At 35.6% G+C, this 19,514-nt stretch overlaps 1 protein-coding gene across 3 annotated transcripts; it reads left to right on the top strand.

Annotated features, from left to right (window-relative positions):
- The first annotated feature begins 298 nt into the window (after positions 1 to 298).
- LOC143193736 (uncharacterized) lies at positions 299 to 19,090 on the top strand. Of its 3 annotated transcripts, XM_076400078.1 has the most exons (17): positions 529 to 627; positions 1,065 to 1,096; positions 1,145 to 1,331; positions 1,391 to 1,451; positions 3,888 to 4,075; positions 4,131 to 9,970; positions 11,461 to 11,744; positions 11,800 to 12,727; positions 13,453 to 13,693; positions 13,750 to 14,020; positions 14,084 to 14,252; positions 14,304 to 14,634; positions 14,693 to 15,330; positions 15,395 to 15,540; positions 15,959 to 16,113; positions 16,176 to 16,418; positions 17,551 to 19,090. In XM_076400078.1, coding segments are annotated over exons 1-17 (10,830 nt in total). In that variant the 5' UTR covers positions 529 to 625; the 3' UTR covers positions 18,665 to 19,090. The 3 variants fall into 3 exon arrangements, with proteins under 3 accessions (XP_076256195.1, XP_076256194.1, XP_076256193.1); XM_076400080.1 differs by lacking the exon at positions 1,065 to 1,096 and having other exon boundaries at positions 299 to 627; positions 1,166 to 1,331; XM_076400079.1 differs by lacking the exon at positions 1,065 to 1,096 and having other exon boundaries at positions 299 to 627; positions 1,163 to 1,331.
- The last annotated feature ends 424 nt before the right edge of the window (positions 19,091 to 19,514 follow it).

Below are 19,514 nucleotides of genomic sequence, written 5' to 3'. Positions count from 1 at the left end.
ATTGATATGTCCCTTTGATATAAAAATAATCTATATTTTCCTGTTCGATGAATACTTATATATTAGAAAAAATCATACGATGGAATTGGTTCTACACATCAAACACTAATTCAGTAAATATGTTAACCTCACAACAGTATCAGCTCCGCTTAAAACCTCGTCACTCTATCGACGTAAACCACTAGATTGTCGGACGTCAACTGAGGTGCGGCCGCTGAAAACGGAATAACGAACGCACCCTTCGTTTACTTTCGCTTACGTTCGTTGACGTTTGCCGCGCTTTCATCGAGGTTTTCTCAGTTCATGCAGTTGCTGTTTGAAAACTACGATGCTTGTGTTAAGAAAGGCTACATTTTTATCATTATGACGACTGTGTTATAGTTAATTTCGTGTTTGGTTAATATAAAAATATTGGTACTAATATTTTACTGTGTCTACAGTGAATGTATTATTAAACATTTTTAAAATACTGAAAAATATATCCAGTTTCATTTGGATGTTAACGTGCTCGGAGGATTGTTAGTAATGGCGGCTCATGGAGTTTACTAGTGCCTGTGTAGTAAATGACATCGCGTGTTATATCTGTGGCAGTGTATAAACTGTGATTGTAGAAAAAATATAAGAAATGTAAGTAAACATTTTTGTATACCCAAGTGTTATGATTTTTGTTTTACAAAGAAGTTTTTCACATGTATTTTGAAAAATATATATTGCTATAACTGTACCTATCGGTTGTAAAAAGTAATAATTTGATATATGCTTACATTCGTCGGAGGAGCACTATATTTTTAGTAACTAATTAAATATTTTAATACAAATATAGGAAATTACTAATAATTAATCCTTAATCAACGTAATCTTATGAAGATTCTTAAATCTTTTGTGTTTATATTATTAGGTATGATAATATTAAAGTAATATGTTTAAATTGTAATTTCAACTTCTTTAGCAAGTAACATATTCATGTCTGTAACTATATGTGTATGATGGTGTGCATTGCGCATGTTCTATTTAGGTTATCGTATTATTGGTTCTCTATTATCAGTTGATTTTGTAATTTGAAGGTCTGAAATTAATAAATGGAATGATTGTTTGGGTAAGATTCTTTGTATTTTACGAGTAGATTATTTATAAAATGATTTAGTCAGTTTATTTTTCCCAGAAGTGGATGAAATGTTGGAAGAAGAATATAATAAAAAATTGGAGTCTCTCCGCAAATATGTTCCTTTCTTAATTAATATGATGACGGAGCTGAGGGCGAAAACGAATAGGGAAGCACAACTGAACAAAATCCAATCGCTACACGATATGATCACTAATTCAAATAAAAAGTAAGTTTATAAAAAAATTGTTTGAAATAACGCCACTGTAATCTTTTATTTTATTACAGATTAAAATTGGAAACGCTGAACAGGTGTGAAGAGGTCTTAAATAATATATACTTTAAAGTGGTAGGTATTTATTCTTCTTTCATTTTAAACTGATATTATTTTATAGGGCTCGGCGGTTTTATTATCGTTTGTTTTTAAGAATAGCTTAGCATTGTAGTATTCCTAGTAGTGGTCATATTTTTCTGGAATCGTGTAATTTTATTGAGTTTTATTGAGTACATTACTGAAATGTCTTTTTTTCAATTGTTTTGATTTAAAATTATCACTAGTAGAGTACGTCAATCAAATATTATTATAAGATGCCGTTTTATGCTTTTACAGCTATTAGTTGGTAGTTGATATTTCAATTAAATATGCAGCTGATGAGAACAACATATAATTATTTTTGTTAATGGATAATGCTAGGCGAAATAGGTTTTGGTAACAATATAACTAAAATGTACATAAAATTAAAGAGAATTTCCCCAAACATGCTGAAGTAGCTAGATGTCGCTCTATTAGCAAAGTATCATGATAGTTATAGGTGCCGCTTTGTTCAAATCCTCAAGTAAAAGATCGATGATAAAAATGACGGTTATGGTTATTTTAATTAATAAAAATGTTGATTCAGTTAATCTAGTTGATTAACAATTAACTGACTTGATTATGCATATGCTTATTTTTGAGTATAGACTTGGGTATGTATGGATATTTCGAAATATATTACTGTAAATATATACAGGATGGGTCGTCGAACATTAGTTCAGGTTTTGTAAAGGTTGTTCTTTTAGAGCGAACTTAATTAAAATTCGTAAATTTCAAGTAAGTTGTGTATTTTTTAGGTTTTTAGTAGTTTTTTTTTAAATAATTTGCTATTCATTTGTTAATGAATACGTGCGATAAATTCCTTCACATAACCTACGTTGGTCATTGGATTTTTAAGAATGCAATGGCAGTCGATTTTTTACTATTCAACAGTATAGATGTTACATTTTACAGTTTTTTAATGTACTATAATAATAAACTAATTAAATTTTGGGCTTGTCTAATTTCGCCGCAACAGAAGTAAGTATTTCTTAAAAATTTATTTTAAGTTATTTATATCGTCTTTTATTGTTGTTATTTACTTTTTCCCTTTATTTACTACATTTACTCTTTCGGCCTAACCTTTCTATACTGTACATTTTTACCTGTTGCTAAAACGGTGACTTGTATTAAATTTTTGTTGGTTTTTCGAACTAGCAGCATATTAAAAGGGTCTCTTCTGTTTGCGTCTATAGTAATCAATAAGTTAGCCATTGAACAAAGTAGGTATATAGGAAATATCGTACTATTTTCAATTAAAGTATATTATATTGTAAATATTGTTTTATAATATTTTAATGTCTATATTATTTCCTAAAAATACATAAAATGTAATTTAGTTTTTAAAAACAGTTTTTAAAAGCATTATTATTGGTGGTTTATTGGTCATATGTAATATCAAACTGAAATGACAGTTAATCCTCTTGGGAGTTCTATTACTTCAATAAGCATTTGTCATGCAGTAAACGTGTATGTCAATTTTCTATTTCACAAAATATTTATATATTGTTTTTTTTTGTGGAAAAATATGACTCATTCTCACCCATATATTCTAGTCATACCTCAGATAGTCATGTTTGGTTTCTTTTCACCAACTGAACTGAACATACTGCTTATTCTGAAAACTTAAAGTGTTTTATAAAGTCTGCCGATTGAAAATGTAGAGGCATCCCAGAAAATAGCCACCCTGATTACATGTCTCATTATAATGCTTGTTGATAGATCAATGATCATCAACTTCTAATGATCAAACTTCTAAGTGGAAACGTGTGCTTTGTGTTGCCCATGTTCAGTATAGATAGCAACCCTTGTTGCAATGGAGGGAAAGTCCTATCATTTTAACCAGTCTTGCTACCAAGGCGGCTATTACTAAAAATAGATTTTCACACACTCTTAATATCTATGAATTATTTATTCGATAAACTAATTAGTTGATGTCGATGATATAGATGTATCTTTGAATCTTCAACGTAATAAGTAAATGAAAATATTTGTAAATGTTATAGTTGTGACTATAGAGGTGAATACACTGGTTTCAAAATTTGTTTATGCAATAACAATTTGTCGTGTAGAGGTGTTGAAATCGCTCACATTTTTTAGCATTATATAAATTCCGTTCGATTATTAATGTAATTTTTCGACTTGTCTTGGTATACAGTAATGTCCAAGTATTTCGCTGTCTATGTATACACGATTATTATAGGGCCAACTGTCATCTTGTTGCATGCCTGCAAATTCTATGGGCTAGTAATGTTGTTGACAGTTCATTTAATTTTAACTGCTCTTAGCGAATAAACACATAGAGACATATTTAATATTTAATTTTCATATTGTTTGCTAAAATACTGCGACAAAGTCAAGCAAGGAATTGTAACATCTTCATGTCGCCAGTATTTATTTATGATTTAGATTGCGACTTGCGTTATATTTCAGAATCCGCAATTGCGGTTGAAGGGGCTCGACTCGCCTCAAATATGTCCAAAGATGAACAGTCCGAAACAAGACATTCCCGAAATCGAAAGTCCGTCCTCGACGCCAGCCAGTCCCAGTCCCCCGCCCAGTATATTACGTACCAAACCTGTCACGATACCAACCGAAAAAGTTACGAATGACTCGACCAGGTAAGTTAGTAATAATATCCCGAACCGTGTATAGAATACCTGTTTCTTTCTTCAGCGCTAGTTCCTCCTTTTCACTAAAGACATCGCATTTGCCCAAAGTTAACGTTTATAGCAACGTCGTATTGAATAACCCCACGCAGCTGTCGAAGCCTGCATTGCTTGATATGTCTAAACCGCCAATCAGTTTGGACGATTTAAAAACTTTGGAAGATGACGTTCACCAGAAATTGCACGACGCATCCTCGGAAATCGCTCCCGTCAAAGGGTCAGATACGCAACGGAGGAGTTCTTTGGTAGTACCGCAACATTCAAAAGAGAAGAAACCGATCTCCCCCAAAGTTCGGAGTCCCGTTAAAGAGGCCAAGTCGAATAAACCGGACAAAGTGATAAAAGAGTCTCAGAATCTCCTAGGCGAAATACTGAGCAGTATCGATGAAAAAATACTCGAAGAAAAATCAAAAAAAAATAATAAGCAAGACAAACGACATTCCATTGGCGATGCTAAAGAAGAGGAACCGTCTTCAAGTAAACCAGAGTCTTACTGCGAGAAAAAAGATGAAGCCGATAAAAGTACCGTGGTGTACAAGCGATTGGCTGATAAGTACCATCCAAAACCACGCCAGAAACCTTCTACCGCTGATGCAGATAAGAAGAGTGCTACGACGTTTAGTGAAAAAGAAACAAAAGCGATTCACACTCAATCATTGTTAGAGAACGTAAATTCCTTGCCAAATTTGTTACAAAATAGGGTCAGTAAGCCTATACCGGATGATCCTACCCTCAGGACTCCGAATATAGTGAACGCACCGCTATTAAAGCCCTTTCCAGAGCCCCCCATGTTAACATCGGGGCTCTTACAGTTGCTTTCGCCGAATTCACTTTTGTCCAGCGCACAATCTCCGGTCTTTAATCCTTCGCCGAGACCGTCTCCAGAAATGGTTTTTCAGCCACGAATGGACATGGACTTTGAACCTAGGAGAGTAGATTACGACCAAATAAACCGTTTTCCTGCCGGTCAAATGTATCTCCCTCAGGCGCAGAATCATTATCCTTTGGACTGGGGCAATTCCTACTACGGTAATAATCCGGTTATAGATCAGAAAATGTACACGGAGCGACAGTGGAACGAATCTTACAATCGTCGGGGACTGCGCCCGGGAGACCCTCGTAGTTATAAGGAGTACAAGGAAATGAAAGAACGGGAGGCGAGAGTTTCTATAGATAAGTCAAAAGAGACGAAGGATCCCAGAGTGAGCCAGCGGGAGAGCAAAGAAAGTGCTGCAGACACCAAGAATCCTGTTTTGTCGAGAGAGAGTATTAGCAGGGACCCAAGACTGGCAAGATATCGAGGGAAAAGCAAAGAGAGTTATTCGAAAGATACGCCCGCGCAAGAGAGCAAGCCTAAATCGACCATTCCCGTGTCAGAGAGCAAATTCGACAAAATGTATTCCAGCACAAATAAAAACAAAACGTCCAAGATTAATAAAAAAGAGGAGGATGCTTTTATTTCGCCGTTGGATAGTTTGTACAACGTCGGTCGGGAGGATAAGACCGGCAGAGGGTATGGAGTGCAAAAGTTCAAAATTCCGAAGAAAAGGCGCAATACCAAGTCTGCAAAACCACCCCTATGTATTACGATAGATGACAGTTCTGGTGAAGAAACCGAAAATGTGGTTTCGACAGAACGCGGAAATGATAGCGATGAAGAAAACGATGGAAAAGAAGTCACAGTCAGTACGCCCGCGACAAAAGAATCAAAGTCTAACACGAATTTCGATCGTATAGTTGTATATGTAAATGAAAACAAGACCCAGTCGGTTAAAAACATTGATGATTCTTGGGTTCGATGCAGTAACGATGACAGCGAATTTGTTAGCGAATACGATAAGGAAGCGCAACAATCAAAGGAGAGTATTCCGATGGAGGCTGAACCATCCGAATCACTCGCCGATGAGTCGGTGCCGTCATTACCGTCAGAGATACCAGTAGAAAATGTGGAGGCTGAGGAGGAACCTGTTAAGGAGGACAACGTTGAAAAAGAGGATAGGGCTAAGAAAACTGATTCGGCAAGCACTAACGAGCCGCCCGATCAAAAAATTTTGGCTCACTTCTTCGAAAATTTACTCAAGAGCAAAAACAAGAAGGAAAAGAAAACGGCTTTGTTTTCACTCATTGAAACATTTTCGGATAGTTTTGATGAGAAAGAGATTCAGAAAATTCGCAACATTATAAGCGACCCAGAAGGTACTGATGACTTTCAGCACAAACCCAAAGATAGCGTGAAAGAAATCAACGATGATGTACCAGAAGTCGGTTCAACGACAAACGATGACTTGTCTGAGGTTGCCAAAGTTGTGCCTGCTGAAAAGGCGGCTACAGCTGACTCAGCAGATACACAAGTGGACAGCTCAGATAATCATCGATCGCAGGATGCTCAACCGGGCAGTTCTTCCTTGGAATCCGTTCAAGAATCTGTCGGGGAACGAATTAAGAACAGGAAACGTTCTATCTGTGGAAAACCAAAAAAGAAACTCAGAACCGAGTTGGATATGCTTCACGATGATATCCAAGAGATGTTTATAAGGGACGGTGTACTTACCGCCAACGGCAAAAGGATGTGTCGTATATTGAGGGATGATCCTATTGTGTTGGGGGCGGATAAGCCGAATACGAGGTCAAAATCAAACGTTAAAGTCAAACCTAAAACCACCAAGGAGGAAGTGAAGGAAACCGTAAAAGATGTCAGAATTTTAATAAACAAAATTCCAGATGATGTCATGAACGCGAGTATGCGACAGTTGCGGGAGCGAAGGCGGACGACCAGTTATGTGGACAGTGAGGAGGACCAGCTCGATGTCCAACAGCAGAACGATGTGTACTCGGACGGCTTGGGCAGCGGCGAAGAGGACGGCAAACAGGAACAGATCGAAACTAACACCCGATGCACGCGGAAGAAATCTCGAAGAGGTCTCTGGGCGCTGGGGATTATTCCAAAGACGAAACATAGGAAAAGTATTGACAAGAGCCCTCAAAAGCTTGATGTGGTCGAAACCGACAAGTCATACTACTTCGATTACGACGACCGGAAGAAATTGCCTTGCAAGTTGTGTAATTACAGGTCGTTGGTTCTGACGTCACATTACTTAAAAGAACACCCCTCGTCTGAGGTTCTTTGTTCTCGTCTGCCTCCAGAAAAGGCCGAGAGTGCTATTAGTGATTATGCCCTGAATAGAGGTAAATACATGAACCTCACGAAAAAAATGTCCGGCAAATATAACTACACCTGTAGGTTATGCAACTATTCTACTATCACGATGCCGGTCTTTTTCTACGAGCACGTGACAACCCACACTGGCGAGTACCGCCATCGTTGCAATAAATGTATCAACTTCTACTGCTCTACCAGAAAAACGGTGGCTGCTCATACGGCATCCGTACATCCCGGTGAGTTAAAAGACGTCACGGCTACAAGCTGCCCGGCTGCCGCAATTTTTGTATATCTTTGCGGCGAATGCAACTACTTTCAGTTAACCGAAGACAACGTGTCAAGACATGTCGCCACATTCCATCAGACCAGTAATGCTTCTATTTTCAAAATCAGCATGTCAAAGGTGCTGGATGTCGCTTTGGTTTCCAGCGATTACAAGGAGATCGATGTACAATCGGACGCATTGCCCGATTCTAACGAGGAAAAACCTGCGTATAAAAAACCAGGACCTAAATCTAAGACGATGCCAAAAGTCAACGATACAGCTCTGAATAAAGAACCCGACCCGACGGATAAGACATCCACACCGATTAATGAAGCAGCCGCGGAAACAAATCGTAATAATACAAAAGAAATCAAGGAAGATAGAGAATCATCGAGCGAAAGGCCAAGCAAAGAGTCTTCTCCCATGAAAAAGAAATCCGGTACTAAATCACAAACTTCGACCCCGTCGAAAGTATGTAAAAAAGACGACGATCGCTCCGAAGATATTAGTAAAAGAACAAGGAGTAGTGGTAGGATGAGAGTTCGTAGTACAAAATCTGTTGATTGTCAACCTACCAATGCCGATTTGATCGAGGATAAATTACCTGAGGATAATTCTACACCCGTTCCTTTTTCGAAAAACGACGAAACGCCCAACAGAAAAAGAAGAAGAAGTCTGGAAAAGTTAATTCCCGAAGACGGCGGCGAAGATTTGGACTCTATTATCACGTTATCGAGCCGAAGTAACCGAGCTGCTAAAGAGAAGGCGACGGCGAAATTAAAGACGTTGATGGAAAATAACGATTGCGCATCCGCCGTGGACAAGTCTGCTTATTCTTCAGCAGTTCCGAACGTCATAGATCACGAAGACAAGCCTATTGAAGCTCGAAGGAACAGAGTATCCGAAAGTAAGGCTTCAGAAAATTCGAAAAACGTAGCGGAAGATTCCACGGAAAATGCTGACGCTAAAAAGCCCGATTTGAATGTGTTTACCTGTAAGACGGATATAATGGAGGAAGATGCAAAGTTGATCGAAAAAGAGCGCTTGCGTAAAATGGACGAATTGACCAAATCTATTGGGTCACGACAATCTAAATTGGATTTTATCGATAAGCTATGCGACAGACTCAACAATGAAAAGAACGAGGACCAACTAGAGGACTGTGCGAACGTCGTTGTGAAACGTGAACGCGTTAACGAGCCGCTTACGCCGTCCATTGAGGAAGCAAGTACCAGCGTATCTTCGCCTAAAATACACATCGATTCTCCAAAGAATCCGTGCAAGAAACCGGTACTGGACGAGGAAATTTTGCCGAAATCTAACATCGAATTTAAACAGAACAAAAGCGTGGCCTTGTTTTCGAGTACCATTGAAAAATTACAAGGAAAAGTAAACGAGGCCGCTGAACAAGAAGCTAACGTACAGGACACTTCTGACACAGTGATGCTTACTATCGGAGACATTATGAAGATCACGAAAAAAGGAGACAGCATCCTGTATTCTTGTTTGGTTAGTCAGTGTTATGTTTCGACGACCGACAACAGAATCTTTCAATTGCATTGCAAGTTTGGTCATCCTCAGCCCAATTATACATCGACGATGTGCGAAAAGTGTAACGTACCTTTAGCAGCTACCGCGGGAAGTACGCTATTGGAGAACACGTTCGATCACATAATGACGTCGCATTCCGACTTTATAGGTATCCAGCAAAATAGCAAAAAAGCTTTGGTACGGATGCGAAAATTGAGCGGCGACAAGTTGTCCATCAAAGCAGAGAAAGATCCGATCGAAAATATGGCAACGCTGGAAATCGCCGAAGAAAATCCGTTCCCTTTTAAAATTGTTGATGTGATGTCGTTGGCGGAAACTTCCGAATCCTCCGCTGCTAATTCCAACCCCATCAAGCCCGTCCCTCCGTTGACTCCGATTTCGCAAAAACAACAGCCTGCGCCTGTTCAGCTTCTCGTAAAAGAAGCAAAATTGACCGTCTCCGAATTGTCTCGGCCCAGGAAAGCTCAAAAGGCGTTAGCTAAATTCATAGAAAGCCCTGGCGAACTATATAAGTGTCCCCATCTGTATTGCATGTTCGGTACTAACGTACGAACGTTCTTCGAAAGGCATATAAAAATCCATGAAGGATCCGGAGACAGTATGGTACCGTGCGTGTACTGCGATATTAAAACGCCCTGGGAACACGTACCTTTACACATTGATATCAGACATGGCCATTGCCAGTATAGCTGCCGGTATTGCATGTACAGAGCCATTTCGACGGAATACGTCTGCATTCATCAACACCAAAACCATCAAGGTCAAGAATTTATGGTCGTCCAACTTCCGCAACATAAGGTGGTGAAGAAATATTCAGTGACTGATCTGAAATTTGACTATAAGACTTTGTGCGAACCATTCCGTTGTGGCTGTAAGTATTTAACTTGTTTTAGCATGCTTTCAATATTATAGTGGGTTTTGGTCATAACGACGATAAAACATGCGTATAATTGATATGATAATTCGTCAGGTTCCAAAAGTAAATTAGTAATTAAGTATGGACTGTTTAGGGCAATTAGGGGATTTCGGAGTATTAATTTCATCTTTATACCATATAGGAAATAGAATAGAACATTATGCTAGTTTGGGCATATATTTTAATAATCTACTTTAATATGTAATATCAGATGTTGAATAATTGTGCCCAACCTAATATAAATATGTTTTTAGTAAAATATTTTAAATACTTTATTGGAAATTTTATTAGAATTTTGGATGTTGATCTATGGATCAATATATGGATATAATTTAATTTATTTAATTAATTTATTTTTTAATTTTTAATTTTATCTATATTTTAAAAAGTGATTTATATATTAATGATTTATTTTATTTTATTTTTCAATGTACGTAATATAATAATAAGTAAAATAATATGTAAGTAATTCATACTTTTCGGTGCAATTATATTTTCGACAAATGATTAAAGAGTAAATTGTTACATACTCCTTCCTTTTAATATCTTTTTGATGTGTATTTTCAGTCCCATAAAATAGGTTTCTTTTTCACTATAGCAACATTGTTTCGTGTGTATATTCGATGTATGTCGATTATGTAGGTCAAAATTCAACAACACGAAATGAGACATCGAAGAGGGCGGGATTTTGCTTATTGATCGTTTTTGAAATTGACATCTGACAAAGTGTTCCCAGAAAAGATTGATTGTTATATGAAATTAAGATGAAGCAGGCTTTAGTAAACCCTTACTCGAACACTCAGAAGTGCAAAGATTATCTATATGTGACTACTCAAAAAACCAAAAAAAGGAATTGAATAGAAAATAATATATATCTAGCACGAGCAGTATTTGAACTGAAAAAATATAGATTTTTATACCTTTTCAATACCATGAATTTTATTGATGATTAAACAAGTTTACAGAACGCTGAACATATTTCACAACATGATTTGGTTATTTGATATCAAAGTATATTAAATTTACCATTCTGGCATAATTTTCTGAGAGTCAATGTAACTAAAAGTATTTAATAAATATGCGTTCCATTTCATTTATGTATAATTTATAACGTAGTACCTATATATTTAATGTATCAGGTCTCTCATAGTATTGTTAAACTGTTAATAGAAACGGTGATTGAAATGTTGTTTAGAAGTTTAACTGTTTTTTTTAATTGTTACATTTAATTTTTTGACTTATTAGTTTACGATCATTTAATTATTTTGTTAGTAAAGGGACCGAATGAATATAATATAATTTTCTATCCAGAAAATATTCGTATGTGTTAAAATCAAGAGATGTAGATACAACAGTCGCTTCAAGCAATGTCGTAACAAATTCACTGTAGTTTATATAAACAATTATTACGAAAGGTTCCTATTTTTAACAAAAATTCATTTCAGGTAATACAAGTAAAGAATACCTTTTTGAAAACGAATTTGAAAAGCACTTAACAACAGTTCACGGCGACAGCATAGTTCCCTGTGGTTTTCCCGGATGTACATATCGACTTAACTCGTTTCTAATACTTGGTCATTGGTCAACATTTCACGGCTTGTCCACTTTCCAATGTGGATATTGCAAGACCAGCGGGAAGGAGGAATCCAAGATGTACACGCATTTTGTAAAGTTTCATCCCTCGCTTCAGCCTCATTTATTAGTACGAAATAAACCAGTTATATCGGTGGTAAGACACATATATTTATTATTTACCATTAGATATTAAGCAAATATTATTTCAGAATATAGAAATTGGATATTCTGAGGAGGCATTCACACGTATGAGGCACATAACAAAACTGCCGGCCATGTCCGTAGTTTTGGGGAAGAAATCTTCGTGCAACATAAAATTGTTGAAACTCTCGAGCACTCTGCAGAATTACTCTTCGGTTTCGAATCAAAGCTCGTCGTTAATGTTAAAGCCCATAGCTGCGATGCCACCGGGGCAAAGACCTCCCACGAAAATTTTAATATCGAATCCCAACGTTAAGTTTCTGGTAACTTCGTCCAGTGAAAAATTGTACTTAGTACCTACCACTAGCATCAATAATCCTAAATTTGTCACGTCGGTAGCGCCGATAAGTAAAGTTGCAGCCGAAACGTCTAGCGCTACCGAAACAATATTGGGAACTTTAGGACGGGACAGCGTTTCGGCGATAACCGATAAATGTAAAGATGATATTGCCGAAGTGAATGTAAGAACTGAGAAAAAAACCAAAACCTCACCTACGGAAAATACCATAACTGATAATATGACTGAAGACAAAGGAACCTCAATATGTGATTCGGGACCGCCGCCTTTAATTTATATCACCGATAAGGTTTCGCCTATAACGCCAGTGGAACACGTCGTGGTGCCTGAAGCTGATCATGCGAACCTGTTACCAGAAGATCTGGATCCCTTGATAATAGATGACTCTATCGAAGGGGCTGCCGATAATTTCCAAGCGGATTCTAACTCTACCATCGAGGACCCATTGAATTCTCACATTGAAGATCCATTAAATGTCTTAAATGCATTAAGCGATCCCTTAAATATGGAACCTACTGTTTCTTTGGCTGAGAATAGCGAGTGCTCTGACAGAGGATTGGAAGAGAAAACGACACATTCTACATTTTCGACGTCGGATGAAGATACTGATAGTAAATCCAAACATGCAGGCCTTAGTGGTATGTATATGTGCATATTAACATATTCGAAGCGAAATAGCAATCTTTTTGAAATTGTTTTTCTTGAGAATTGTTCTCATATTAAATAAAAATCATAATATCATAATAAAAAAAAAATTTAAATGTTAAAATATATAAAAAATTATATAAAATTAATTATATAGAGTATATTTTGTTACACATTATATTATATATTTTACATTGATATGTTGCAACGTTATATTTATTAAAAATAATAAAAACTACCTAATAAATAGACAGAGAAAGTAAAAGAGGGATACATAATTGATAGATCCTAACATATACCAGTGATGCCAATTGTAAGTTTTATTTTGCTAAAATAATGCATTCTTGGTTACTATTTTTCTGTTATATTATCTATTATTTTCAATTTATTTGCTTTTGACATACGGTTTACAGTAATCTCTTCTTCGCTATAACATTGTTTTAATCGATCCGAATAAACTATCTCGTTCCTGTAATCGATATTTCATACAATTTGACCGTAATCGATATTTTTATCGTTCTTGAACTACTACTACATTATGTATTGTAAGACAATTTTTCTGTCTTTCGTCGATGGAAAAGTCAATGTAAAATTAATAAAAAAATTTTTACCAGATGAGTTGTATTTTGTCATATTAATTTATCACAAATGCAGACCTGTGTAATCACATCATAAAACCAACAAGTACATGTAGTAATGCTAATTTATTTGTGTTTAGGTTTGCAGTTATATCGGTGTGCCGTTTGTAGTCAGTCATTTTCCATAATACCAGCGTTGAAACACCATTTATCTACTTCGACTAATTGCAAGAAACCAGGTTTGAAACCTTATCAGTGTTTCCATTGCAGCAAAACGGTAAAGACACCAGCTGTACTCTTGGATCATCTGCAAACTCATGGAGTACAGCGCTTCATTTGTTCTCTGTGTAATGAAAAATTTACGACATTAGCTGCTGCACGGTGGGTGATTTTATTTTGTACGACGAGCGTCGTGTAATGGTTTTATCAAATTTTAGGACGCATAATAAGTCCCGCCATAGTATTCATCATACCACACTTGTACCTTTAGATAATTCGAAAACGGATGTAGAAACCGATATTTTTGTCGTAAAACCGACCCTCTTAAACGTAACGCCTAATAAAGACGCCGAAGTCAGTTGGGAAAATTCCAGTGGAAGATCTAGAGAGAACGTCTTCTTGCCAGGTCAAATCGAACAAATACCAATTCGTCAAATTTTTAACACCAATGTCAAATGTGGCCTTTGTAATTATCAAACCAAAGTTAGGGTAAGATGTTTTGTTGTTTGTTTTTATTCATAATTGTAAATTGTTCATATTTTGTACCGTTAGGTAAATATCGTGAGGCATCTTCAAATGCATTCTGAAGAAAAGTCAGTACCTGACACGGCGCCGGTAAATCCCGTTCCCTGTTTAGAGAAAAATGAGAAGATGTTCGATAAAATGATCAACTTAGCAGCTAGTTCGATAACGGGACGTATGGGAGTGAATAAGACAAGTGGTAATATATTAGATTTTTTTTTGAGAATAGGTAAATATGGAACTATTTCAGAGAAAGAAGAGGATAAATATCCAGAATTTGTGCCTACGCATAGTCGCTTTGTTTGCTGTGCTTCGGGTTGTTCATACTTATGTCCAGAAGAAGCGAACTTGAAACATCATTTGATGGCTTTGCATAGCGATGACACTAATTTTACGTGTGCTCATTGCAAACATGCCATATCTCCCACTGATGCTGAGAGCGTCATCAAACACTTTAAACTGCACGGACTACATTTATATAAATGCCAACATTGCAGGTTTATACACAATTTAAAACACAAAGTCGAAAAGCACATTGTCGACAGCCATTTAGATGCGACAGTTAAGGTCGTCACTTTAAGGTATATAGCAAATTATTATTTCGTAATTAACAGTACCTCATAATTATTAATTGTCCAGATCTATGGAGTCAGAACCACTAGAAGGTAGGGAAACCGAAGAATCTCAGTCGGTGACGCCCAATAAACAGAAACCCTGGCGATGTTGTATGTGTAAAGCAAAATACTCCACTAAACAACATATCCAAACCCATATTATGCATAAACATGACGTGGACGCCCAGTACAAGTGTACGTTATGCGCTTTCAAGAATAACGAAGCGGACAGTTTCAAAAGCCATTTTGCTGAGAGCCATCCTGGCCATAAAATCGATATAATATTTGTTTATCAGAAGTTTGAGGAAGAGTCGCCAAAAGATGATAATTTTGACACCACACCGTTATGGCAAAGGGACAAGCCCAGAATCCGACACATTCGTGGTATTTTGTTTGATGAAACCTCTCCACCGCCGTCCAAAGTTTCAAAAAAGACGCCCAAATCATCAGTGAAGGCACAGCCGTGCGATCCCATCAAAAATTTAGCAGATTGTATTGAGGCGGTCGCGAAAGGAACAGATAGCGTAAGAAACTGCGAGATAAAAGCCGAAGATACGCACTGTTCCATCGGTACAGAACAACAGAACGCTGAATCCGATAATGACATTCGATTTGATGAGGACGACGATGTGAAACATGTCAAAACAGAAGACCCAGTTATAGGTAGTTAATTTAGTGCTTTTATTTGTAAGAATGTAGGTTCATAAACGTTGATTTTATTTTTTAGTAATAGATTCAGATGACAGTGATGAAGAAGTTAATCCATCGATCAGTTCACCACACAAACAGGACACTTTGAAAAGATTAAATTCAAGCACACCTTTAGTTGCCACCAAAATTCCCAAGTTGGAATGTATAGATAATATACATTTGGTAAGTTTCGATTAATTTAGTGTTCAGACTAGTACATCTTTTTCGAAAGTTAGTTCTATGTATATCTCTAATTTACTGCTCATTTTTATTGTGTATTTGTTTTATAATATATTTATTATTTATAGTATGGCCTTTCTTTATAACTGACTCTTTTAAATAATTTATTTTGTGATTGTCACGATTTCTGCAATATACATTAATGGCTAACACCCTATGAAGAAGCAATTATCATTACATCTGAAAAAGCTTTCTAGTTACTTTCCAGTTGTTTTTTTTTTAGAATTTTTTCTATTTTTAATTTTAATTATTCAAATGTTTCATATTTTATTTGTTTTAGCTTATATGTTTCATTCAGTAGTGTTATAACAAGAATATTTGGAACATTAAAATATATTTGGTCTATTTTTTATTCATTTAGGCAAAGAACTATAGCAAGGAGCACTTAATATCGTTGTTTGGAAATTTCGGATCTGCCCATAAAAAGCAGTGGAGATGTCCGAAATGTCACCAGTTCAAATCTAGAAGAGTAGCCGATTTTATCTATCACATATATAAAGATTATAATGCCTATCGGTAATACTAAAACACTCATTGACGTAAACCGTATTATAATTTTTAAACGTTGTTTCCTTTAGGTTCAAATGTAAAATTTGTGAGGAACGTAGTATAACCTATAAATACATGTTGGATCATCTAAGGCAGCATCCTGGACAATCTGAAGATGTAATTGAATCTTTACCTCCCAACATCGAACTGGAAACGTGGATTCACATGGTGATTCGGGAACAGACACTTGCAATTTTAAATAGTTCTCCTGCATCTGAAAATACTTCTTTAGCTGGCCAAGGTGGTATTAAATGTTTCTTCTGTGATGATAAGTGAGTATTTATTATATAAAACACGATTGTCAAGCTACAATTATTGGTAATAGAATAACATAGTTAACCATGTAAAAGTCTGGTTTCGTTTATTAAACATTCCAGCATTGTAATTTGTACCTGTCAGTTTTGTTTGTGAAATTTGGATGACTAGTGATGTATAAGTGTGTTATCTTTATACTTTATCCGTGTTGAAAGGTTTACTATAAACCTCGTTATTTTATGAATATCCTCTTTGTTGCCTCCAAATGAATTATTCGCACCCTGAGAATTTTGTAATTTTATTGACTAATACACACAATTTTATTTGGCAGTGGATTTGATCTGTCGAATATCATTTAATAAGCTCCGGATCTAACTAATAAAACAGCAACTTTTGGTTGCTAAATTCTTTATTTATCAAGATATTCTTCGTAAAAAGTTAGATATTTAGTCTAGTTAGATATTGCAATAGAGCTATTTTTCGAGCATGTCATGATAGAAACAAGGTGCTAATTGGAAGAAAATAGCTTTCAGTTAAAATGTCCCCTTAAAGTAAATTTATTCGAAGATATGACTCCTACAAATCAGTTTCTACGCCTGTATGTGTATGCAATTTAGTCACGTCAGTTTTTGAATTTCAAGTGACTGGACCTTACAGCTTAACATGGGTCTCTGGTATTAAGCCTACCTATTGGCAAGTGACCATCTTAAAAACTATCGCTGAAGACATTTGGTCTTAATCAGTTTGGTCATGAACAATCATATCATAAAAGGATAACCATCCTGTCGTGATATATACATTTATATATAAGAATTGTTTCTTTAATATGTGGTACACTTTCTCGACAGAAGGATGATATAGATAAAAATATCAATAGTACACATTACAATAATAGTATTTTAAGTATCTGTATATTTAAAATAAATTTATTTGAATATATAATCTTGATAGACTTTTATACTCAAATAATATGTTTTTGTCGAAATTATTGGAGATGTTTGTGAAATCGTCCTTGCAAATATATTTACTAGTTGTTTAATAGCAAATTTAAAATAAAATTTCTGAGGACTTTTATTAATTTTTCAAATCTCAATAGTTGTAGTAATAATTTCTTGTTTTTTATCATATCTTACAATAATGCATTTTCAGATTTCCAAGTATGGGAGATTGCTGTGAACATATGCTGAATCATTGGGCTGTGATGCCATATAAGTGTAATAAATGCAGCGTTGAATTTTACAACGTGATACAATTGGAAGAACATCAGAAGACATTACATCCCGGCGTACCATTATCTTTGGAGCCCAAAGGACCAACATTACAAGTGGCAATTAAATGTTATGAAAGTTTGAATAAGAGACTTTCCGATACGACCTATTGTCATGTTCCGAGCAAAAAACTCAAACTAGAAGAGGTGGACGTTATTAATATAGATGTGAACGCCGTTTCAAAAGTGGATTTGGTCGATAATGCCATAAAAATCGAAAAAACCGATATCGGTGATGATTCAAGCGATTATCAAGTTGTTGCGTGTGATATATGCCCGTGGATAGGAAATACGAATGCGTTAGCGATACAGCATTTAAAAGAGAGCCATTCAGTCTATAGTGGCAAATATCATGTTATAAATAAAAAGGTCACCACAGAAAATTATATTTGCAATGTTTGTAATGGGAGTTTTCCGGAGTTGGAGTTGCGCGAACACTTTTTGAGCGAACATCGGGATCAGGTGTTCGCCCCTTACAGGTACAAATGCAACAAGTGTAATAAGAAATATCAGATGGCGGGCCGTTTAAAAGTTCATATGACTGTGGTTCACGGTATAACCGAGACAAAAAGTGACGAACGATTTATGTATAAATGTACCCTCTGCAGCTTTACGTGTGTTGGTAAAAATAACAGTTCCATCAAGCTACATATGAGTGGCCACATACCACCGATCATGTGCCTCATATGCAAAAAACGTTTCAAGTCTGAAAAGATGGCTAAGAATCATCACAGGAGACAGCATCCTAGTCAAGAAGCGAATCTGAAAAAACTGGAGGAAGCATTGCAGGAACATCAAAAAGCCATACAGCTCATCAATAAGAACGCGGTGAGAGTAAATGTAAGCACTTTCAATAGTTTGGATGAGGGAAAAGAAGAAATGGAATCAAAATCTACTGATACATCTGACTTAAACATAACAGAATCAGTGGATGAAGCTGCGGAAATTATTACTTATGATAATATTTCTGAGGGCAGCGGGAGCAAATCAGAGTAAAACATAATTTGTTAGATTTAATGTACCGTTACTTACTGCTGTTTGAATAGTATTATTGATGTTGAATAATACAATGGCTGTTAAATGAAATATACAAATACTTTAATACTTACGGCGACTTTAATTTTAAGATCATATGTATTTTCTACTTAATTCATGTTATGAACAATATTAACTTAGCATTAGCTACGTTGTATTTTTAGGATGTTCCTTGTTTTGATTAAATATAATTAGTTTAATGTACAGTTCTAGAATAGTGAAAGTTTATAATATTCTCTACATATATGAATCGCTTCTTTCTCGGAGATTGGAAACAATGATTTTTTATCTGTGATGTATAAAATAATTTGATTTTCTTGTCATTGTGAAGACCTTTGTGTAAGATCATGTATTGTAAATATGAAATACAACATTTTGTTTTATATATTTTTTAATCTTTATTTCCCCATTTGTGACATTTTACGGTATCTTATGAAATTAAAGAAGCAATATAAAAATGGCATAATGACAAGAATGTTGTGATCTTGATCTTAAAAAATGTACTATATATACTATTATTATCAATAGCTAATAATAGCTCATATTGATGATATGAGAGTGTTAATATTATTCTTTCCTCTACAAATTTCTTAAAATAAGACTATATTATCACCGTGTTCTCAATATGAGAACCTTTAATTTGAGGATTGAAAAATTTACTGTTACCGAAGAAGTTGTTTTACTAAGCAACTTTTTGTTTATTTTTGTAACTCTAATTTTATACAAAAATATACACACAAGTGTGATTGAAATTGGTTATACAATTTTCCAATATTATTTGTTTAGAGAATTAAAAATATTTTCAGGTAAA

Source organism: Rhynchophorus ferrugineus, unplaced genomic scaffold, assembly GCF_030347505.1.
Source record: "Rhynchophorus ferrugineus isolate W39M unplaced genomic scaffold, kcgeb_rfMv2 rfM3, whole genome shotgun sequence".
NCBI classification, from domain to species: domain Eukaryota; kingdom Metazoa; phylum Arthropoda; class Insecta; order Coleoptera; family Curculionidae; genus Rhynchophorus; species Rhynchophorus ferrugineus.
The sequence above is the reverse complement of the archived record's forward strand: the minus strand, read 5'-3'. Positions and strand labels throughout refer to the sequence as shown.